Below are 17,298 nucleotides of genomic sequence, written 5' to 3' on the forward strand. Positions count from 1 at the left end.
TTTTTTTTTCAGTTTTAAGTTTTATAATGATCAAAAATAAATAATAATAATAATAACAGCAAAAACAAGTCTTCTTCTATTTTCATTTTAGGAGTCATTAAAGTGTATTGGGCTACCTCTATCACATCCTATCCCTGGCATCCTCTCCAGTCACACCAGGCCTCAGCATGTCTTCTTTCTGTGCGACTCTGTGCGATCTTTCTCTATTACTCCTGCCTGGCAGCTCCATATTTAACGTTCTTTGTCTAATATATACATTATGCCCTATTTACACACTTCCAAACCACCCCAGGCTTTCCTCTTGAACTTTGTCTCCAAACTCCTGAGCTGTCCCTCTGATGTTCTCATTTCTAATCCTGCCCCTCCTAATCACACCAAACTGGGGTGAATCTTCAACTGTGTCGCCACTCTTTTCGTCACCTCTCTTGTGCACTGCCCATTGTGATAGATGTTTAAAACCTGAGATTTTCTGGAATTAAAACACTTTAAACTTGTTCAGATTTTGTATAAAAATGTTTTGTATGTTTCCCAGCAAACTGTCTGTTATACCCACTGTCAGTAAATGCGCATTGTTTTTTTCTGGAATTAAATCTGGACAAACTCCCTTTTCACTGTCCTCACTGTCCTCATTTCCTCCTTACTAATCCTCTGGACTTCCTGATATCATTTTCCCATCCATCGCCCGCTCTATTATTATTTTTTCATTCATCAGCTCCTCAAAGTACTCCTTTTTATCTTCTCACCATACTCTCATCACTTGTTAACACATCTTTCCTACTATGTGACAAATCACTGCTGCACATCCTTTCCAGCTCAGTCTCTCTCACAAGTTCCCTTATCCTTAGCTCATTGTGAGGCTGTTAGTGTCCAGCCTCACAATGAGCTTTTAGCCTTTGCCTTTGACACATCTCTTTTTGCCATACACCTAGCCTCCCAGTACTCCTGTCTGTGTTCTTCATTTCCCTGACTATTCCACTTTTTCTTTAATAGTCTCTTCCTTCACATACTTCAGCTACTCCACGAACTCTGTATAACATTCTTCCTTCTTTAACTTTTAGCATTTAATCTTTGGCTTTTCCTTCATGTGCTTACAAGCTATTGGAGTCAAGTTAGCCCACTAAAATCATTATTGACATTAATTAGCAAGTTTAATTTAATTCATTAACATTTTAAAATATGTATTTTCTTGCTATGTGCGTTGGTGTTTACATTTTTAGTTCATATACTGTGGTACAGGTTAAAGGTTTGGGACCAGTTTAGCTATATTTGTGGCTGTGAAAGGTATCGAGATTAACTGGAAGCTGGATTATGGAACAATAAAGTATGTGTTGACACTTCACCCTGTGTAAGCAGTATACTTAATTTCATAAATGCCCCGTAATATTGCTGTGTAGTTCAATTAAGGTACATCATTATTATAAATGTCATTATATCATAACTGCTGGTATGAAGACATATTTCATAATAATTTCATAATAAACGTTGTTTTATGCTCTTGTACCTCTTTATACCCACTGTGCCCAGAGCACACTAGAATAAGAAACATATTTCCTTTAAGTTACATTACAGAATGGAATAAGCAACTTATTAGATGTCTTTGCTATACTGTTCATTAACATGGATGGATCTGACACCAATAAAAAGTTCAAATGGTTCCTCACCAGTTGTTTTGTCTCTGACTCTCGTGTGGTCCGGTTGTCTCTCGTTATAGGTAAGTGAATATCTTTGAGGTTTTAATAGACAATTCTATCTCTCTGTTGTTGATTTATGGTCATTTCACTCACTTTGTGGAGATTCTGCATTACTATGTTACTATTTTACAATCTTTGTTGTTATTTTGTGGTTTATAAAAACAAACAAACGAAAACAGAAAAAAAAAAACACATAAACGAATTAAAGTCTCATTTCCAACTTCACGTGAACGGCACGGCGTCTGGGAGACGTTTTTGTCTACGTCATTACTCTGCGACACGTCAACCTGCCTTCTGCAGGATGAGCTAATGGTGTGTAAGTTGGAAATAGTGACAGGAGCAACTTTTAGACAGAGTTCAGCGGGGTTTTGCTGACATTCAGAGTGGGGCTGACTTAAAACAATATTTCAAGTGCTGTGAATATTTTCGTTTGAAAGAAAGAGACAGTGAGCGGAGTCAGCCGCTCTGGCATGTGTTAGAAAGAGCGCACTGACTGAAACCTGTAGAAATCTTCTGTGGTTATCTTTTAGGCGCTGTTGTTGCTTTCAGGATGAACAACGAAGGTAAATTACTCTATTTTAAAAATAATTTTCTGCTTTTTGTGTTAGAAATATTAACTGGATATCTCTGTGCCTCTATCTCTGGGACAGAGTTGGTGGAGTATTTCAGGGATCAGATGAAGAAAGACCCGGACATGGCCTCTGCTGTTGCTGCTATCCGCACTTTGCTTGAATTCCTAAAGAGAGATAAAGGTTAGTGTTAAGTCCTTGGTGTTAATATAGACACCTCTCGGCTTTTCTTATTCTCGCTTGGATGTGGAGAAGAAGACGTGAAATTTAGCCTTTTTGTGTTTTCTCAATTTGTAAATAGTGTTTTTTGTCGTTTCTCTGCGATAATCATGTGGGCCAAGATCTGAAAACAGCATCTAGAGTGCTTTAAAAAGTTACTGAAGCCCACATGTCAAGTACAGTTTTAATAAGAATTATTATTTTTCTACCATAAATGAAATAAAGATTTCACAGATTTGAAAGAGCACTGTAAGGAACTACTAGGATAACAAAGCTGTCTCTCCCCCTTCAGGTGAAACAATCCTGGGCCTGAGGGAGAGCCTGATGTCAGCCACAGACTGCCTTACAGGAGTGGACTCCTCTGTGGCTGTCTCCTCGGGAGGGGAGCTCTTCTTGCGCTTCATAAGCCTCACATCTCTGGAGCACCAGGTGAGTGAAGACAGTTTGGCGTTGGACATTCAAACATTGAACAAGATTAAGCGTGAATAACTTGAGTGAAATCATCAGAGCACTACCAGATCTGTTGTACGTTATCGAGTCAGACCTTATGGATGCTGTGCAAGTGCTACTGTTCTCGAAAGAACTTTATTAAAAGAGACACTGCAATTCTACAGCAAAATTGTGGTTCATACAGGAGAACAAATATAATCAAAGTAAAGAAAAAACTGTTAGGTTTGGAGGTGTCACAATTTGACAAATGAAAGTAGTTGTGACTATTTTTCATACTTTTTTGCAGTCGATGCCTGGTTGAAGCCTGGAACTTACAGACATCACCAAAGAATGTGTTTCCTCCTTCATGACATTTGCCAGGCCATTACTGCATCTGTCTTTAGTTACTGTTTGTTTATGGGTCTGTATTTTGTTTTGTCTTCAGTGAGTGAAACACAGTTTGATCGGGTTAAGATAACATGATTGAACCAACAGCTTCAGGATATTCCATTTCCTGACCATCAAAAACTCCAGCGCTACTTTTAGAGTGTGTTTTGGGTCACTGTGGGACTTTGCTGGATGTGGCTGTTTTTTGCTGTAAGCAGAAATTATAGCTCTGCATACCTCAGTATAGATTCAGCTCTGTTTTTCACATCACTAATAAAAATTAGTGACCTAGGGACACTGGAAGCCAAGCTCACTAGGGACCCCTCCCGTTATGCTGCTTCCACCATGTTTTATTGAGCCTTTTATTTGTCGTCCTTGGCAGTTTTGAAATGTCATTCTCCTTCCCAAAAAGGAATCCAAATCAAAGAAGTTCTAGCACACATTGTAGATGCACAAATGCAAGATTTTAGAAAAAAAAAAAAAAAGACCATTAGAAGGAACTTAGAAATAGCAGTCCTGCTGGAACTGCTATGGAGATTGGCCAGATTTAAAGAGGTTGCATGATCAGACCCGTTATCTTAATCCAAGGCAGATGCTAACATTTATTCTTTTCAGGACCTGTCTCGCTGTAAGAAGGTGATGGAGGAGAGAGGAGAACTATTTTTAGAGAAGATCTCCATGTCAAGGACCAAGGTTGCCAAGCTCTGTCACACCTTTATCAAAGATGGCGCTGTAAGTATGGAACACAACCTAATTCTTGCTCTGTACAAGGAAAAGGTTCAGTGATGCATTTCTTTTAATTTTTGTTTTTCTCCCTGTCTCTCTCAGAAAATCCTGACTCACTCCTACTCCAGAGTTGTCCTCAGGGTGCTGGAAAAAGCTGCAGCTGAGAAGAAACGATTCTCTGTCTATGTGACTGAATCACAGCCTGATGCAGCTGGGTGAGGGAGCAGTCTATATACTGTACTGTAGTCTTACTCTGAAAGGACACAGGCTCAATAATGTCCTTTTTTTTATTTTATTCAGGCAACACATGGCAGAAGCCCTGAGGAAACTCAATGTTCCAGTAACGGTGGTGCTGGACGCAGCTGTGGGGTGGATACAGATGTTAATAATATCTGATTTTAATGTCATGTCTCTTGTCAATGTCATTTGCATTAGTTTTGTATTTTCTGTCATTCTTTACAGATACGTCTTGGAAAAAGTGGATCTAGTCATCGTTGGTGCTGAGGGAGTTGTGGAGAGTGGTGGGATCATCAATAAGGTGTGTTCCAGTAAAAACTCAGATGCTCTTCAATTGAATCAAATTCAAATCAGTGTTAAAATGCTGGTTATTGCTTCTTCTTTGGGCCTCTCTTGGCCTCCTGTTTTTCTTTACTTGTTTTTGTATTAGTGCCGTCAACTCCAAACCATACGTCACAACATTTTGTAGTCTAGGCAAGCCATAAATGACGCTTTATGATAAACCAAGTGTGTTGAAGGTGATCTGTAGTTACATTTGTAACGTAGTGCATGTCAGGTTACAGCACAGGGTTCTCTGTGTTGTATTCTGATCATTTTATAAATTATTGTCTCCATCAATGTCCCGATAAAGCAGGGTATGCTTTACTGTGTGGCTCTGCTCACTTTTCATATCTTGTTTTAAGACACCAACATGGAGACAATGGAAATGTTTAGTTTGCAGCTTCATAACAGGGCTTCGCTAACCAATGATGCCTCAGTGATATCATGGCAGCTACATCTTTAATATAGAGCAGGGGTATCAAACTGAAATGAGCAGTGGGCCACTGCTGGCACTGTCATCTCATTGGAGGGCCACTTTAGTGTTTGAGTAGTACAAAAAAACCCCAAACAAGCAACAAAACACCCACAGATATTTCTGAAAATGTAGTGTCTTGTTTGTTTGTGTTTTTAAATTTCAAATATTGAATAACAAGGCAAAAAAAAATGTTTTTCTCACTCTTAACTGAAGCCTTTCAGTGAACTACCAAAAAACAAATTCGTACTTTCTTTCTGACCACACGTGGTAGCAGTTCTGCTATAATTTTGTTTGTATTAAACAAAAAAATGCAGACATAAGTGTACACATTAGTTTTTGACTGCTAGTGAAAATAGTTTTCTTAACAAATAACTCTCTCACTGGACTAACACAGTCAGCCCTGTTTGTGCTTTCTGCTCATATTGCCTTTGTATTAAATCATTTTTTTGCTTTTTAAAGAACTTAACATTGCACTCAACAACAAACAAATCCTCTCTAACAAAAAAGTAACTTCAAGTGCCAAATTGACCTATAATTATTCACCTCAATATATGAGTTTGAGACCGCGATATACAGTCTGTTTAAAACCGTAACTTAATGTTTGCTCGCATGTGTTGTCTTTATGGGACATTTTAAAATTGTGACACGGGTTGCACTCTGTTCACCCTAAAAGTGAGAAATGTGACACAGCTTGTGATACAATAATAGACTTTCGTGTTTTGTCTTGCAGATCGGCACTTATCAGATGGCTTTGTGCTCCAAAGCACACAACAAGCCCTTCTACGTCGTGGCAGAGAGTTTCAAATTCGTACGTCTGTACCCGCTCAACCAACAGGACGTGCCAGATAAATTTAAGGTAAAACTGTACAGATTTTTTTTCTCTCCCCCTTATTTTATATGCAGAAGCTTTCCTTACATATCTATTTTGGGGCTCAACAGTACAAAGCAGACACCTTGAAGACTGCAAAGAACCTGTCAGAAGAACATCCAATTATTGATTACACACCTCCCTCCCTCATCACCCTCCTCTTCACTGACCTGGGAGTCCTTACCCCATCTGCAGTCAGCGATGAACTCATCAAACTTTATTTATAACTGCTTCACAATTCTCCAATAAAAACTACCAACAAAAACTAAATGTGTGTCAGAGATTTAATTCAACTCCGGTGGATACATCCGAATAGCTGTTATATTGTCCATTGTCTTCTTCCAAACTGTTACGGTTCTTCTGTTTTGTGTTTCGACTTTGCTCCACTTGTTATCTGTTGCTCAAAGTCCTCCTCACTGATTTGGCCTTTCTTTAGTTTCTTGAGGAGACGAGTGTCATCTAAAAGCTCTTTCAGGTCTTCATCATCCACATCAGAATCCTGCAAAAACACAAAAGTTAAAACTGTAGTCATCAGATGTTTTTAATTAACCATTAATGATGAATGAACGGAAATACCTCGTTGTGCTTTCTCTTGGCTGCCATCTTTTGCCTGCGTTCCTTCTTGCCCTTCTGTTTAGACCAGGCCTTATTCTTTATAAAGTTCTTTTTAGGAAAGGGAGTCTTATCTTTGAGCTCAGCCAGTGCTTTCTGTCTCTGCTTCTCCCTGTTCTTGTCTTTGTAACGGATGGTGTCTGTGTCCACTGTCGTCTCAATGAAATCAGGAAACATTTTGTCCCTCAGTTCAGGCATCCTGGGCAGGCGAAGAAGTGCAAAGCCATGTGCCAAGCAGCCAAAATCCAGATCTAGACATCGGAAATGTGACACATTACATTTGTCTGTTTGTGGATACAACAAATTTGTATTTGAATAATATTTAGGATGCTCTACATGTGTGCTTGCTGTTTTGTTTTTGTTTTTTTAACCTTTGGTCCTGAAGATGAGGCTACATTCATGTTTAGCGTAGGCCTGGACGTATGAGACAAATGCTTTCATCCCTCTTTCGAACATGGCCCGGTCCTCCAGAGCCATGGCCTTCACTTTTGGCAGAACATCCACCACGTCTTTTATTGGGGACATCTTCTGGAGTGGACACTGGGGAGTAGATGAACAAGATGAGATTTTGCAGCTTCCATATTGTGCACCTTATAATTTTCTGAAGAATTTAGCTGTGAATGGAAAATATTTCCAAGAATTTCCTTTGCAATTTGATGGAAATTATTACTTGAAAATAAATTTAAAAAAAGTAAGCGTGACTACAGTTGAATATATTGTGAGGGACCAGCTGACAGAAACCAAAACATGCAAAAATGTGTACTTTTAGAAATCCTGTGGTAAATATTATCAACAGCAAATTTATTTCTGTTTTTCTCCCTTTTGGTTGCAAGCAATTTTAAAATAATTCTGAGCTTTCATATAAATATAATCCTAGTACACTTAAACCTTGTACTTGGGTTGGATTTTTAAAGGTGTGGGACATTACTTGCCTACAGATCATTTAACACTACTGAGAATGCAGGTGAAAGGGGGCTTACATTTTCTTAAATGTTGGTTAAAGACCTTCATTTAAAAAACAAATTGCTTTTTACAACTGAACAAATTACAAATATGCAACAGTAATCCAATGAAGGAGCTGTGATACTGAGGTTGTTTACTTCCATAGTCCTCATGAACATGTGATCACCTAACCCGACTGCTGATGTTCTGAGTAAGTGAACCATACAAGTAAAGAGGTCTCAAGTATGCTGAACTAGCACAGACTCTTGGTTAGGAGCAACCAGAGCAGAGAGGTGGTGTGAAAAGTTACTGATCACTTTCAGTTTCTGCTGAACTCACCTTCTGATTGATGGACAGGAAGTTAACATAGGTTTCCTCCATTGGAAGCAGGAAGACGAGAGCATTGCCATAATTACCGATTCTTGCTGTTCGCCCACATCGATGTACAAAGGCACTGAGTCAGACCAAATAAATAAATAAAATGCAAAAACAAGAGGTGCATACAGTGACCAAAAGATCCAGTTATGTAGTTAGTACTGACTCACCTGGCACTGCTGGGAGGATCATACTGCAGCACCCAGTTAACATCAGGGATATCGATGCCTCTGGCCATCACGTCCGTGCACACCAAGATCCCACTGCATGACACACAAGCAAAAAATGATGTACAAATCCCCCCCAAAACAGCCATATTTTCTGTATCTGTACACACAAACTGAATTTTACCTTTTTAGTTTCCGAAAGTCAGCAAAGATACTGTTGCGTTTATGTTTCATCTTGCCGTGGATGCAGTGGATGGTGACCTTTTTGACCAACGTCTCTAGAGCTCGACCGTAATACTCCACACAAGCACAGGTACTGAAGACGAGATGACAAGGAATCGTGTCATAACAGACCTAATCGGACATGTCACGGAGAAAAACATTTTCCAATAAAAGAAACTGTTGTCATGACAATGAGTTTGCAGTCCAGTGGTTCACACAACACACAAGCAAAGTTGAAAGCTACCAAGTTTTTTTGTGTACCGCTTTAACTTACCTAAAGAAGACCAGAAGCTTCTCATGCTTGTGCTGCCTCAGGAAAGCCACCAGGTTGTTGAACTTGTCCTCTGCTCTACAAATCTGAAATAAAAGCATGAGATTTTTTTTGTGTCATTGCTACACTTTTCTACATTAATGAATAAATAATTGTCTCACAGTGTAGTAGTTGGACAGCCTGGAAGGGGTTTTCTGGGCGGTGGCAGCAGGGGCCAGGCCTTTCTCTTTGACGGTGATCCGTACGGGGTTGCGGAGGCCAGCCCTCACCAGCTTCTCCAGCTCCTGGGTCTGAGTGGCTGAAAACAAGCCTGTACGTCTCTGCTTAGGCAGGTAACCTAAGATGGTGTTTAGACTGGATACACAAATACAGACTATTACCTATAACGAGTTAAAACGCACTACAAAATTCAAACACACAAAGTATTTGGATAGTTCTTATTGTCGTGCTCTGTGCTTTAACATTAGACTTCACCAGCAGTGACGCACAAAAAACTGCAGTTCCTCTAACAGTCACTAGACCTTTTTTCAAAACTGAGTCAATTCCCATAGACTCACATGTTAAAATGTCCAACTTTAAAGCATTAAAACGCCAAGTCCTTTTGACTATTTTGGCAAGTGAAATTCTATCCACCAAGTGAAATTCTACTCATTTTGTGGGCTCCATGTTTCATATGCATTTGTGTAGCTTTCTGAAGAGGTGCTATAGGCCTCAGGATAATTTCTTCTGGCATTGAAAACAATAAATGTTAAGAGTTTTTCCATACCTAGCCTCAAATCCCATGTCAAGCAGTCTGTCGGCCTCATCTAGAACCAGCACATCCAGACTTTTAACTGAGCTGGCCAAGTCCAGACCATCAGACTTTCTCCTGAACATATCTTCGAGGCGTCCCGGTGTCGCAATCACAATGTTTGCTCTGAGACACAGATGCACAAATTCAAGAGGTTTGGATGTTTTTAATATGATTCTGTGATGGATAGCACAGGAGTTTTTGATATAATACTCCTGGGTCCATTGATATGAAGAACCATTCAGAAAAACTAAATTCATTAACACAGCCCAATTTTTACTTCTTAACAGAACAAGATTGTGGATCATTGTGCTTATAATGGATATATTTCAGTCCAGCTGAAAAACTGTGCTAGTTGTGTGTTGGTGGAAAGGCCCTCAGATCATCGCATACCCTTTATCCTTGAACTTCTCCACATCCTCTGCTGGGTTACTGCCACCGATAAGTAAAATCTGCCTGAAAAACACCAAGTGGGAAAACATGAAAGACTTCTCTGATCATTAATGAAGTAGAGGTTTATACAACCGGTTACTATTTCAGTCACAGTTCAGTTAAAATAATAATTATGTTTTTCAAGGGGTTTTACTTGTATTTTGTGACTTATTGTTAAGGAGCAGAGTGGCAACTTTACCTATTACACATTGTATATCCTCTGTCTGCACACATTCATCAGTTTTATATTTCTTTCAGTAACTGTGACAGTACCACAGTAACTGTGTCACATATGTAAATGGGCATATCGCCATGGTCTTTTCCTATCTGCTATATAATGCCAGGTATTTATTAAAGCCAGTATTATATACTGGGATAATTTCGACATTAATCTAAAACACTTTCATTCTTAGATTATGATGATGACGACATTTGACAACCTCTGACACCTCAGTATATATCAATAATGAATTAACGCCCATTAGAATAGTTTCCAGTTTTATCCAAGGATAGCTGTGGAGGCAGAGGCCACCCTCACCAACTTCGGACTTTTCTAACCACACTCTTAAAGTCAAAGGAGCTTGCAAAGAAAAGCGTCTGGACTTCTTTAAGTTACTTGAAGACGTTTCACCTCTCATCCGAGAAGCTTCTTCAGTTCTAAGGTCAAATGGTGGAGAGTCCCTGGGACTCTCCACGAGACGCCGGACTCTCCACCATTTGACCTTAGAACTGAAGAAGCTTCTCGGATGAGAGGTGAAACGTCTTCAAGTAACTTAAAGAAGTCCAGACGCTTTTCTTTGCAAGCTCCTTTGACTACGATGACCTGGATGACTGAGAACCTTCACAGACACACTCTTAAAGGCAGATTTTTTCACCATACGAGCACATCACAAATTTCCATCCACTATTTGCTCTTTCTGACATATGGAGTGCAACCAAACATGTTCACTTTCACACTTTTTTTTACCATTACACTTCATTTAAATAGGCTTTAAGAATTTTTCATCTTATTAACTAAGGGGTTTGTATTATATACAACACCCCTTTCACACTGTATCTTCTACTTACTTGAACTGTGGAAACTTCTCAATAAACTGCTCCATCACTTCACTGATCTGTACGGCCAGTTCTCTTGTGGGAGTGATCACAAGGGCACCAACCTGCAAAAGACATTATTTGGGGCTTAACAAAGTGTCCAAATCATATTGTTGAGGCTTTGTATATTTCACAGATTATCTGTAAAATATCAAGAACTATCATAACTCAGAGTTCAGCTGTTCAGGATCAAGGAGGTATTAAACTCTATAACAATATCACAAAAAAGAACAAAAGCTCATTTTAATTACTTCATACACTGCTAGTCATCCTATTTATTTATTTTTTTAAACTGGGGTTAAATGCCATCTTTGCTTCGCTTTCAATCTTACCTGCATCTTCTTTAGCTTCTCTTCCCGCTTCAGGAGGAGTTCTATAATAGGAATGACAAAAGCCAGCGTCTTTCCACTCCCAGTCACCTGCAATCAAATGACACTCAGTGAGCTACAAGAAGCTGCTGCGATAACTCACAGGACCACTCTCAACCACTCAACCACTCTCTACACGTGTGCTGAGCAGATAACCTTGCGGCAGACGGGGGTGTCAGGTTGAGGTGGTTACATCAGCTCTGAGATTCCGGAAGCTTATTTCTGCGTTTACTTTCAGGCAGCATCAAAAACCCATATTTGAAATTATTAATGATAAATGAGGTTTTTGAAAAAGTTCACATTCTTAAGGTAAAATAGCATGATTTATTATAACATACATTGAAAATACAACAACCAGCGGATATGTCTGGGGGTCCACTTTTCCAGATTGGGTGGATTTTATATGGAATGACCCTGTCAAGACAATTTTTCCTGTCCAGTTAAATTCAAATGTCAGTACTTGCAGTGGTGGTTAATCGGTATAATGTATACTGTGCACATGGATGGTCACCACGTTTGTCAGCCCGGGAACACACTGGCGACCTGTCCAGTGTGTGCCCTGTCTGCAGCCCTGGGACAGCTGGGAGAGGATCCAGACACCCGTGACACTGAATGGCTGGCTGGATTTGCGGGTGGATGGGAGGATGTTTACCATAACTCTGAAACATCTGCAATAATAAAATTCAGTGATCTTTATTTTTAATGGTTAAATGGCGCACTTACCGCCTCGGCAGCCACATCCTTGTTACTCATGAACAGCGGGATACAGGCAGACTAGAAGGGAAAATTCCAACAGATCAGATTTAGTGTTTACTGAGGAGAGGTGTGAGCCACGGGCTGAAAGTGTTCACTGACCTGTACAGGTGTCATGTGTGTGAATTTCAGTTCATCGAGCGTTTGCAAAATCTTCTCGTTGAGTTTAACTGGTAATCTGTCCCACGTCCCGTCTGTTGTATTATCCATGCTGGAAACCAAACATTCAGCAAAGCTCGAAACTAAAGTCGTTCACAGTGGGTCTGCTACAGTCGCACTCCACGCTGCTTCTGTTTCCGGGTCCGCTGCTGTTTACACGCCGGGTGGGAACAGAAGCTCGCCAAACTGCATGGTTCCCAGTGACTGTACACAAGATAAATAAAACCTTCCTGCAGTTGCTGGTCGTTCTCCTGAACAGTGTAATTGTCATTATGATTTAGGATTGTTTTGCCACAGATTCTGGGCACCCTGCAATAGTGGTGTTTCGCCATGGCAAGCGAGAGCTAACAAAATCTAAAAACAGATATCAATAAAAACGTACCAAAGTGAAAGCTGCAAGATGCATACTCCACCAGCACTTTTAACATCTCTGGAAAATCACCTGGTTCACCAAATGTACATTTTTACATTACATACATTTTTCATTCATTTTTATCCTCCTGTAGATGCATACAGTTAACTATGTCACAGTCCTCAATCTTTTTAATTCATCTGCTTTTAAATATACTTTTAAAAAAATCAATATGTAGTGTTTCTGATGGGAAAGCTGTTGTGTTCCTCACAGGACAGCGACCACAGACATCTGAGTAGGATCCATTAGTGGACAATAAAGTATTTAAATGGAGTTTAATCTTAAACATCTGCAGCAGCAGCTTGGCAGCAGTCAGGTGTTTTCATATTATATTATTGGTACTTTTGTTAAAGTACTTTTTTCTCTAAACAGTTCATGTGGAAACACTTTAGAAAACTAAAGCTTTTCTGGCTTCCTCTTTGGACACAATTGCTTTAGTTTCTTCTGCCAGAGATTCTCCTGTTTTCTGGCCGCAGAGGTGCTCTCAGAGCCACAGACTGACATCTTATTCTTTCAAGCTAAGATAACACAATTTAAATCTGCTACCATCAGTCCTGTTCCAAAGACCTCAGCAGCATTCATGCCTGAATGACCATCACCTAATAACTCCTATAGTTATGAAGTGCTTTGAGTGGATTGTCATGGACAAAATAAACAGGACTGAGTTCCTGCCCCTCTACTTTGGAGGAGCTGCTGTAGAGGTTATCACCAGTTTCAAGTAAATGGGGATTCAAATAAAATACGTTGTCATCTGGAAAACTATCTTTACTTACCTAGGATACTTGAGCAGGCTGACCTCTGTATTGTAGCATTTTCATCATGGCTCAGGTGCAGACAGAAAGGCAATGCACTGACCAAGTACCACACAGAAGGTCATTGGCAGCAGCCTTCTATTCACTAAAGACATCAATGCTAGCAGATGCAGGAATCTTCTCACCCTGCTCATTAATGAAGCAGGAAGGAGGATGTGCAGCATCATAGCACCAATCATATATCCACACATCAGGGACACATCATAATACATTACACATGACAATTTCTTATATACTGTAATTCCTAAAGTTTATATTTATATTCATACCAGCCCTCTCTTGCACTCTAAAGCTTAAAGCTTGTAAAGGAAATTTACATCCTAACAGGAAATTCCTTTAATGCCTACACTGCAACCTTCCATGCCATTCCAAGTCCCTGTGGTATGTGTCCACCTGACGTGTGGTTACATTTCTCAGGAAGTGCATATCAAGTTATGTAGAAGGCTAGGACATACTGTTATAATGAGGCTCTGGTTATGGTGCAAGTTATGATGTAGAGCTTACGCGTAAGTATAATTCTCATGTAAAACCCATTGGATATTAATGTGAATTATTTATATGCATTTTTTCCTCTAAATTTAGATTGGATTGCCTAATTTGTATTACTCATTTTAAGTTAAGTTGATACAGTGTTGCCTCACTGGTCCTTATGTTCTGGGATAATAAACCTCTTAAAATCTTGAAAAAATATAGGAGCAGCTGTGTTCCAAGGAATATTTTAATGTAATGGTGCAATTACACCTGTTGACAAGTCCCTTCTCTCTAATCATAATGAAACAGCACACCCATTTATAAAGACATCAAAAATAATTGTACAGAATTTTGGCTTTATTATGAAACCTGGGGCATTTTTTTTTTTTTTACAGACCACACTTCTACATTTGTAAAGAGCCATTTAGCTGATTTCGTTGCACTCACAAAAAGGAGAGACTGTGTACAGAGCAACTTTCCTGCCCGAGCTCACCATAAATTCTTTGAAATACAAATCTGGAGCATATCTAGTGCATGTACCATGGTGTGGCTAAATGGAAACATCTACTGCCTTGGACGTATATACTTGGAAGAAAGACCTCATCCAAACAGCTGTCACAAGCAATGCTGGGGGGGGGGGGCAAATTAACAGTTCAAATTTTATACATATAATTTAAAATCCCCAACCCTAACAAAAATAACTATAGAAGCAACTAAAGAACACAGCAGTCAAGTGTTTAAACCCCCTACCTACCCAACCCACCCAAATCAACATGTAACATGGATTTCAGTATTCGTCTATACTTTGAGAGGCACCCCAAATATTTCAGTTAAAATTCAACCCTGCCTCTGCTTTTTATGATCTTACAGCCAGGCCAAACTTTTTAAAATCCAAGAGTTTGAAAATCATAAATGTTAGTTTATGGCAAACAAAAGACTTCCCTGTCAAATTCTATTTCTGAACTATGTGGGGAGTGAGCCACACAATTTCCCCTTGAAAAGATGTCCACCCACCTGTGCCACAAATCGCTATGAATCAATAGACAGTGTTAGAAGCTGTATAGTTTCCCTTAAAGACCAGCTGCAATGTACATTTTTTCAGATAGCTAGACAAGTTCATCGGGAGTGCAATTTGTGGTTTTTGAGAATTAACACATTGGCAGTATCTGCCAGTCTGACTTGGCTTTGACACCTGAAATCAAACTTTTCCTATCTCAGACACTAAACTAATGCAATGATGTTTTCAGATGTGCCATTTTTATCATTTCAAAACGGTTCCCATTTCAAACTTAATATAGGCAACATTCCACTCTGACGCCACACATACCTGTCCATTCATGTGCAATTTTAAGTCTTTCATTTGACTGCGGACACTGAGCCTCACAGTCATTTGCACAGGAAACAGCTGTACTAACTGTAATTAAACAGATCTGTTAAAAAGAAAAACTAATAAACTGAAATTTATCCCACAATCTTTTGGCCATTCGTTCCAAACATAAATTACATTTATAAAGAAGAAACCAAACAGATAACAAGAGAACAAAACCTCTGAGATCCAATCACATGTAGGCTTTACTCAAAACTGCCACTCTCATTTCCACAGTGTAAATAACTGTCTTGGTGTTGGAGGGGAAAAACAAAACAAAACAAAAAAGTACAGTGGAGGACACAGAGGAGTATCATTTGAATAGCACTACACCACTCGCCGCACTTCGAAAAATCGCTTCAGGTAGTAAATCTGTCCGAGTGTCATTGCCACCAGAACCAGAGCTTCAAAGAATGACCACAGGACCACTCTGCTGTTTGTGTTGTCATTGACTGGATGGAGAAGAAGAGGAGAACAATTATAAAGATTTATTTACACTTATGATTACAATGGTTATTGGACTTAATGTAAAAGCTCTTACTTGCTCTGTGTATCCTCTCACGGACCTCCATGTACTCCTGCTCGTGCTTCACGGCTGTCATGGCAACTGCCAGCTCGTTGATCATCTCCTCCAGCTTGTTTTGGTGGGCTGAAACAAGAGAAAAGTGACTTGTCAGTGATGAGTCACAACACAGTGGTAAGGAACCCTGCTACCCCCATTTGAAAAAGAAAACCCCAAAAACAAACAACAACAAAAACATGCAAGATGTGCATATCCGTTTCACACCTGTGATGCATGTATCTGCCAGTGCTGTCCCATTATCAGAGACATTTATACTTCATACATGTTCTCAACATGTGCAACAAGTCAAATCATTCGCAAACATCACCACGTCTGTCTTATGTATGCTTAATTAGTTTTTACTACAGAAGCAACTCTGGTTAGAGAAGACTGCAGTGCATCACAAGCTCAAAAATTTATTTCACAACAGTAGTTTAGTCAAAGCCTGCTGTGCCCTACCATCCCAGCTGTCACCACCTACGAAGAGGGAAACAGTGAATCCACATAATAAAGTCAAAAAATAAGAAATTAATAAAAGGAATAATCATTTTAAAAGTAACGGGAATAAAAAGAGTTGCGGTTAAACTACATAAATCCCCACTGTGTACCTTCTGTCTCCATATCCTGGCCTTTGGGAGCCTCTCCGATATCAATGGTGAACATGACAATCTTGGGTGTCATGGTTGACATCTTGTTGCTGAAGCAGAACTTGTAGGTTCCATCCATGTGCGCTGCCACCGAGTATTTCCCACTGGACTCTCTGTCCCCTTTGTAAATTTGCTTACCGTCAGGTCCTGTTATCTGGAGATAGAAGAATTTCTGAATAACTGACATTGCTGCATGACTGGAGAATAACATGACGGGCATGATGTGCTTTAGGAAACATATGGCAGAAACTAAGTCAGACTGTCTGCAGAAATAGCTAGATTTTCTGCTTAAAACTAGCGAAAATAAACAAATCCTACAACGTCTACAGCGCATTAACTATTCAATAATCATAATCGTATTAGCTACATAATTAGCAACTTAGAAACAATGCTAATGCTGCACTTCCTATATCATAATGGGTAATTTAATCATCATTATGGAGCAGCTCTTAGCGGGAAACTAAAAAAAGCAACTCTGTAAGATGTAAATTCTAACGTTTTCCATTCAACTGTATGTTAAATCCTTTACACCTGCTTTGCACCCAACTAGTTTTACCAGACGGTACCGGCTAATAGCTAGCATTAGCACAGGCCTTGTGTTGCATTGCATTTTATGATTTACAAGTACATCCTGCCTCGCGTTAGGTGACTCTTTTGCTATCCGAATGAAACATCTCACCTCGACGTCGATGTCCAGGAAGCCTCCTTCGGCCACTTCAAACATGAGGCCCATCTTGGTGCCGGAGTTGACCCGCTCGTAGAAGCACTCCTCGGCATGGGCGTCTATGCTAACGAAGTAGCCAGAAGCAGTGGCCGACAGGACGGCCAGCAAGACAACTAGCTCCGACAAGGTAAACATGTTTCAGTGGTTGTGTGGAAAGCGTAAAAATAAATCTGACGGTATAAAAAATTTCCTCGCT

At 39.7% G+C, this 17,298-nt stretch overlaps 3 protein-coding genes across 4 annotated transcripts; 1 reads left to right on the forward strand and 2 right to left on the reverse strand.

Annotated features, from left to right (window-relative positions):
- The first annotated feature begins 1,936 nt into the window (after positions 1 to 1,936).
- eif2b1 (eukaryotic translation initiation factor 2B, subunit 1 alpha) lies at positions 1,937 to 6,192 on the forward strand. The gene is made up of 10 exons (XM_040007307.1): positions 1,937 to 2,003; positions 2,222 to 2,254; positions 2,342 to 2,443; positions 2,772 to 2,908; positions 3,911 to 4,027; positions 4,124 to 4,236; positions 4,322 to 4,390; positions 4,484 to 4,559; positions 5,785 to 5,910; positions 5,994 to 6,192. Exons 2-10 carry the CDS (start codon positions 2,242 to 2,244, stop codon positions 6,147 to 6,149), a joined length of 909 nt encoding a protein of 302 aa, XP_039863241.1. The 5' UTR covers positions 1,937 to 2,003; positions 2,222 to 2,241; the 3' UTR covers positions 6,150 to 6,192.
- Positions 6,193 to 12,460, reverse strand: ddx55 (DEAD (Asp-Glu-Ala-Asp) box polypeptide 55). Its single transcript, XM_040007306.1, has 14 exons — positions 12,052 to 12,460; positions 11,920 to 11,970; positions 11,161 to 11,247; positions 10,802 to 10,893; positions 9,695 to 9,757; positions 9,278 to 9,427; positions 8,673 to 8,865; positions 8,515 to 8,597; positions 8,203 to 8,334; positions 8,022 to 8,114; positions 7,816 to 7,930; positions 6,906 to 7,074; positions 6,499 to 6,785; positions 6,193 to 6,421 (listed from the first exon to the last, which is right to left on the reverse strand). Exons 1-14 carry the CDS (start codon positions 12,157 to 12,159, stop codon positions 6,272 to 6,274), a joined length of 1,773 nt encoding a protein of 590 aa, XP_039863240.1. The 5' UTR covers positions 12,160 to 12,460; the 3' UTR covers positions 6,193 to 6,271.
- A 1,660-nt stretch (positions 12,461 to 14,120) lies between these two features.
- On the reverse strand, positions 14,121 to 17,237 carry tmed2 (transmembrane p24 trafficking protein 2). Of its 2 annotated transcripts, XM_040007308.1 has the most exons (5): positions 17,058 to 17,237; positions 16,340 to 16,532; positions 16,191 to 16,208; positions 15,711 to 15,818; positions 14,121 to 15,621 (listed from the first exon to the last, which is right to left on the reverse strand). In XM_040007308.1, the coding sequence occupies exons 1-5, from the start codon at positions 17,235 to 17,237 to the stop codon at positions 15,497 to 15,499; spliced, it is 624 nt and encodes a 207-aa protein (XP_039863242.1). In that variant the 3' UTR covers positions 14,121 to 15,496. The 2 variants fall into 2 exon arrangements, with proteins under 2 accessions (XP_039863242.1, XP_039863243.1); XM_040007309.1 differs by lacking the exon at positions 16,191 to 16,208 and having other exon boundaries at positions 15,497 to 15,621.
- Positions 17,238 to 17,298: the final 61 nt, after the last annotated feature.

Source organism: Simochromis diagramma, unplaced genomic scaffold (genome assembly GCF_900408965.1).
Source record: "Simochromis diagramma unplaced genomic scaffold, fSimDia1.1 OVJJ01000682.1, whole genome shotgun sequence".
NCBI classification, from domain to species: domain Eukaryota; kingdom Metazoa; phylum Chordata; class Actinopteri; order Cichliformes; family Cichlidae; genus Simochromis; species Simochromis diagramma.

Coding starts and splice junctions, on each gene's coding strand:
- eif2b1 (XM_040007307.1), top strand. Junction 4,028..4,123: donor CCTTTATCAAAGATGGCGCT/GTAAGTATGGAA, acceptor TGTCTCTCTCAG/AAAATCCTGACTCACTCCTA. Junction 4,237..4,321: donor TCACAGCCTGATGCAGCTGG/GTGAGGGAGCAG, acceptor TATTTTATTCAG/GCAACACATGGCAGAAGCCC.
- ddx55 (XM_040007306.1), bottom strand. CDS start 12,159: ATGGATAATACAACAGACGGGACGTGGGACAGATTACCAGTTAAACTC. Junction 8,598..8,672: donor GGCTGTCCAACTACTACACT/GTGAGACAATTA, acceptor CTTTTATTTCAG/ATTTGTAGAGCAGAGGACAA. Junction 8,335..8,514: donor AAGCTTCTGGTCTTCTTTAG/GTAAGTTAAAGC, acceptor TCTCGTCTTCAG/TACCTGTGCTTGTGTGGAGT.
- tmed2 (XM_040007308.1), bottom strand. CDS start 17,237: ATGTTTACCTTGTCGGAGCTAGTTGTCTTGCTGGCCGTCCTGTCGGCC. Junction 16,533..17,057: donor TCCTGGACATCGACGTCGAG/GTGAGATGTTTC, acceptor TTCTATCTCCAG/ATAACAGGACCTGACGGTAA. Junction 15,622..15,710: donor TGAGAGGATACACAGAGCAA/GTAAGAGCTTTT, acceptor TTCTCCATCCAG/TCAATGACAACACAAACAGC.